The following is a 2,556-nucleotide window of genomic DNA, read 5'->3' as shown; positions in this document are numbered from 1 at the left end:
TCATAGTTTTTTAGTTATATGGAATTATAGTGACTTATTTCAATTTACAGTTTACTTATTAGTTATTTTTTTATAAAATAAAATATATTTGTAATTAATTCATATCTTATTAGTTTAAATATTCATTTTTGATAATAAAAACACTATGTTTATTACCAGGTTGGAATTTATCTGCGAAATTGGTCGCATGTTACCGATTACATAATTAAAGCTGAATCTACTCCGAACTGTGTGGAAGTAATAATAACTTAAATGATTAATATTTTATGATATATCCAATAGTAATTTGTATTTGATTTTTTTAGAATCCTGAACTCCTGACCACATACAGTTCTACGCTTAAATGCATGACAGGCTTAGCTGAACTTGCTGGTCGTAAATACAAATTAGCTGCCCAAAATTTCTTGAAAGCCAATCTTGATAATTGGGATTCTTGTGGCGTAATGACACCTAATGATATTGCTATTTATGGAGGACTTTGCGCATTAGCTACTTTTAACCGTTCAGAACTTCAAAATAAAGTAATTTGCAACAAGTAAGTTTTTCAGTATGTATAAATATTATAGGTTTGTTAATATTAGACTTATAATTTATATACATAAATTAATATGGGCCACAGAAAATCAAATCAATACTAAAATAAAAAATATTATATGACACACAATAACACTATTTAATATCTCATAAAATTAACTTCTTATACATTTTAATTTTTAATACATGTTAGTATTACAATTGTATTGTAGTTAAATTATATTACAAGTTATATCAGTTACTGAATTATTAAAGAAACAAATAACTATGTTAGTACTTAGTACTTTCTTTATTAAAAGGGCAAAATACCTATAACAAAATGTATATGACAAGTGAGGAAATGCAATGTTTGGAACATTATTCCTGTTATGTCTCTCACTCTATTGACTACACCTTTTCCAATATCCAACTCATCCATCACTCCTTATTTTGAACAGACTCGTATTATTTTATTGATTTCCACCTATGTTATTTTATATTGCGTGTTTGTATTATCTATAATATTATACTTATTCATACTAATCATACTAAACAACAAATATACTCAACTATTATAACTGTGTTAATAAATAAATATAAAAACAATAAAAAAAAAATGTTTATTATTTAATTACTTATGATGTGCTAACATTAGTATAGTAATCTAGTATTTACTGAATAATATGTGTGTATCAATATTAAAATTTAAAAAATTTTTGGCTGACATAATTTCATACTTCACCCCAAAAGCTAAAATATTAGTAGTAGTATTTTATTTGCATTATTATTATTCACTTTTAACAGTAATCACTATAAATCATCATGTTTATAACCAACTTTATTTTAGCTCATTCAAATTATTCCTTGAACTGGAACATGAAGTACGTGAAGCGATTTTCAAGTTTTGTGAGGCCAAGTATGAAGTCTGTTTAAAAATGTTGAACAAAATAAAAGTACTTAACATTTATTAATTGTATATTCCTTATTTCCTTTCATATTATTTGCTCTAAATTGTTTTTATAACTTTAAGAATACATAATATATATTTCATTTTAGCCAATTTTACTTCTTGATATGTACATTGGATCTCACATAAACCAGCTCTACTCTGATATAAGAAGCAAAGCAATGATTCAATATCTCTGGTAAGCTAAATATTTAACAACATTTAAATAATAGTTTTAATAATAATCAAATTTGTAATTATTTAGTCCATACGACTCTGCTGATTTAAGAAAAATGGCGTTATCTTTCAATACTTCTTTGCCTGACTTAGAAAATGAACTTGTGCAACTAATTTTGGATGGTCACATCAAGGCTCGTATTGACTCCATTAATAAAGTAAGTCTCATTGTACTTGACTTTCAAATATTTATAGTAAAAAAATATATGGTTTATACTTAAGATGATGCTATCTATGCATTTGTGGTTTCTGTCTTACAAGCATAGGAAATTTCCATTCACTAGTTTCAATTGTGTGCTGTTAGTTTTGATTTTACAGTGATTTTTGACTTATTATCAAACTTTTTGATACGAACATGAGCATTATTTGTGCTCTTAGCATTGAAGTGTTTTTCGATATTTCAATTTCCATGCAAGATATGAGTATTTGAAGTATCACAAATTAAAAATGCTCATATTTGGCTTGAAAATTATAATCTAATAATTTAGCACAGATAATTTTCTTACCTAAAAGTTAAATCATAAGTTAATTCACACTAATATTAAAACTAACTACACACAATCGAAACTAGTGAACTAAAATTTGATAAATTCGCACATTTGTAAGACGGAGCCAACAAATGCATTGGTAGTATCCTCTAATTAAAGCCTTGGAAGTCGTTCAGCTGTATACTAGATTTTGAATTTACATCAAATGTAACATACAAACAAATAACAATAGTTCTGAGCTTAGATGGTGTATTAGACTCCATATTTTCAGAATGCTCTAATGAAGAATCTTGTATTATATTTAAAAGCTGTTTGAAAACAAACATACTATTTTTTTATCAATATATTAAAAAAAAAAAAATTGAAAATTTC

At 25.7% G+C, this 2,556-nt stretch overlaps 1 protein-coding gene across 1 annotated transcript in view; it reads left to right on the top strand.

Moving 5' to 3' along the window:
- Nucleotides 1–2,172, top strand: part of LOC100573176 (COP9 signalosome complex subunit 1b-like) — a 4,933-nt gene extending 2,761 nt beyond the window's left edge. The window contains exons 5-9 of the mRNA XM_029492249.1: nt 160–237; nt 306–535; nt 1,361–1,466; nt 1,570–1,658; nt 1,725–2,172. Of these exons, the coding sequence (XP_029348109.1) occupies nt 160–237; nt 306–535; nt 1,361–1,466; nt 1,570–1,658; nt 1,725–1,917 (696 nt within the window). The 3' untranslated portion in view covers nt 1,918–2,172. The remainder of the gene's footprint in view (nt 1–159; nt 238–305; nt 536–1,360; nt 1,467–1,569; nt 1,659–1,724) is intronic.
- The last annotated feature ends 384 nt before the right edge of the window (nt 2,173–2,556 follow it).

The sequence above is a fragment of the Acyrthosiphon pisum genome, unplaced genomic scaffold (genome assembly GCF_005508785.2).
Source record: "Acyrthosiphon pisum isolate AL4f unplaced genomic scaffold, pea_aphid_22Mar2018_4r6ur Scaffold_21100;HRSCAF=23030, whole genome shotgun sequence".
Lineage (NCBI taxonomy): Eukaryota > Metazoa > Arthropoda > Insecta > Hemiptera > Aphididae > Acyrthosiphon > Acyrthosiphon pisum.
The sequence above is the reverse complement of the archived record's forward strand: the minus strand, read 5'-3'. Positions and strand labels throughout refer to the sequence as shown.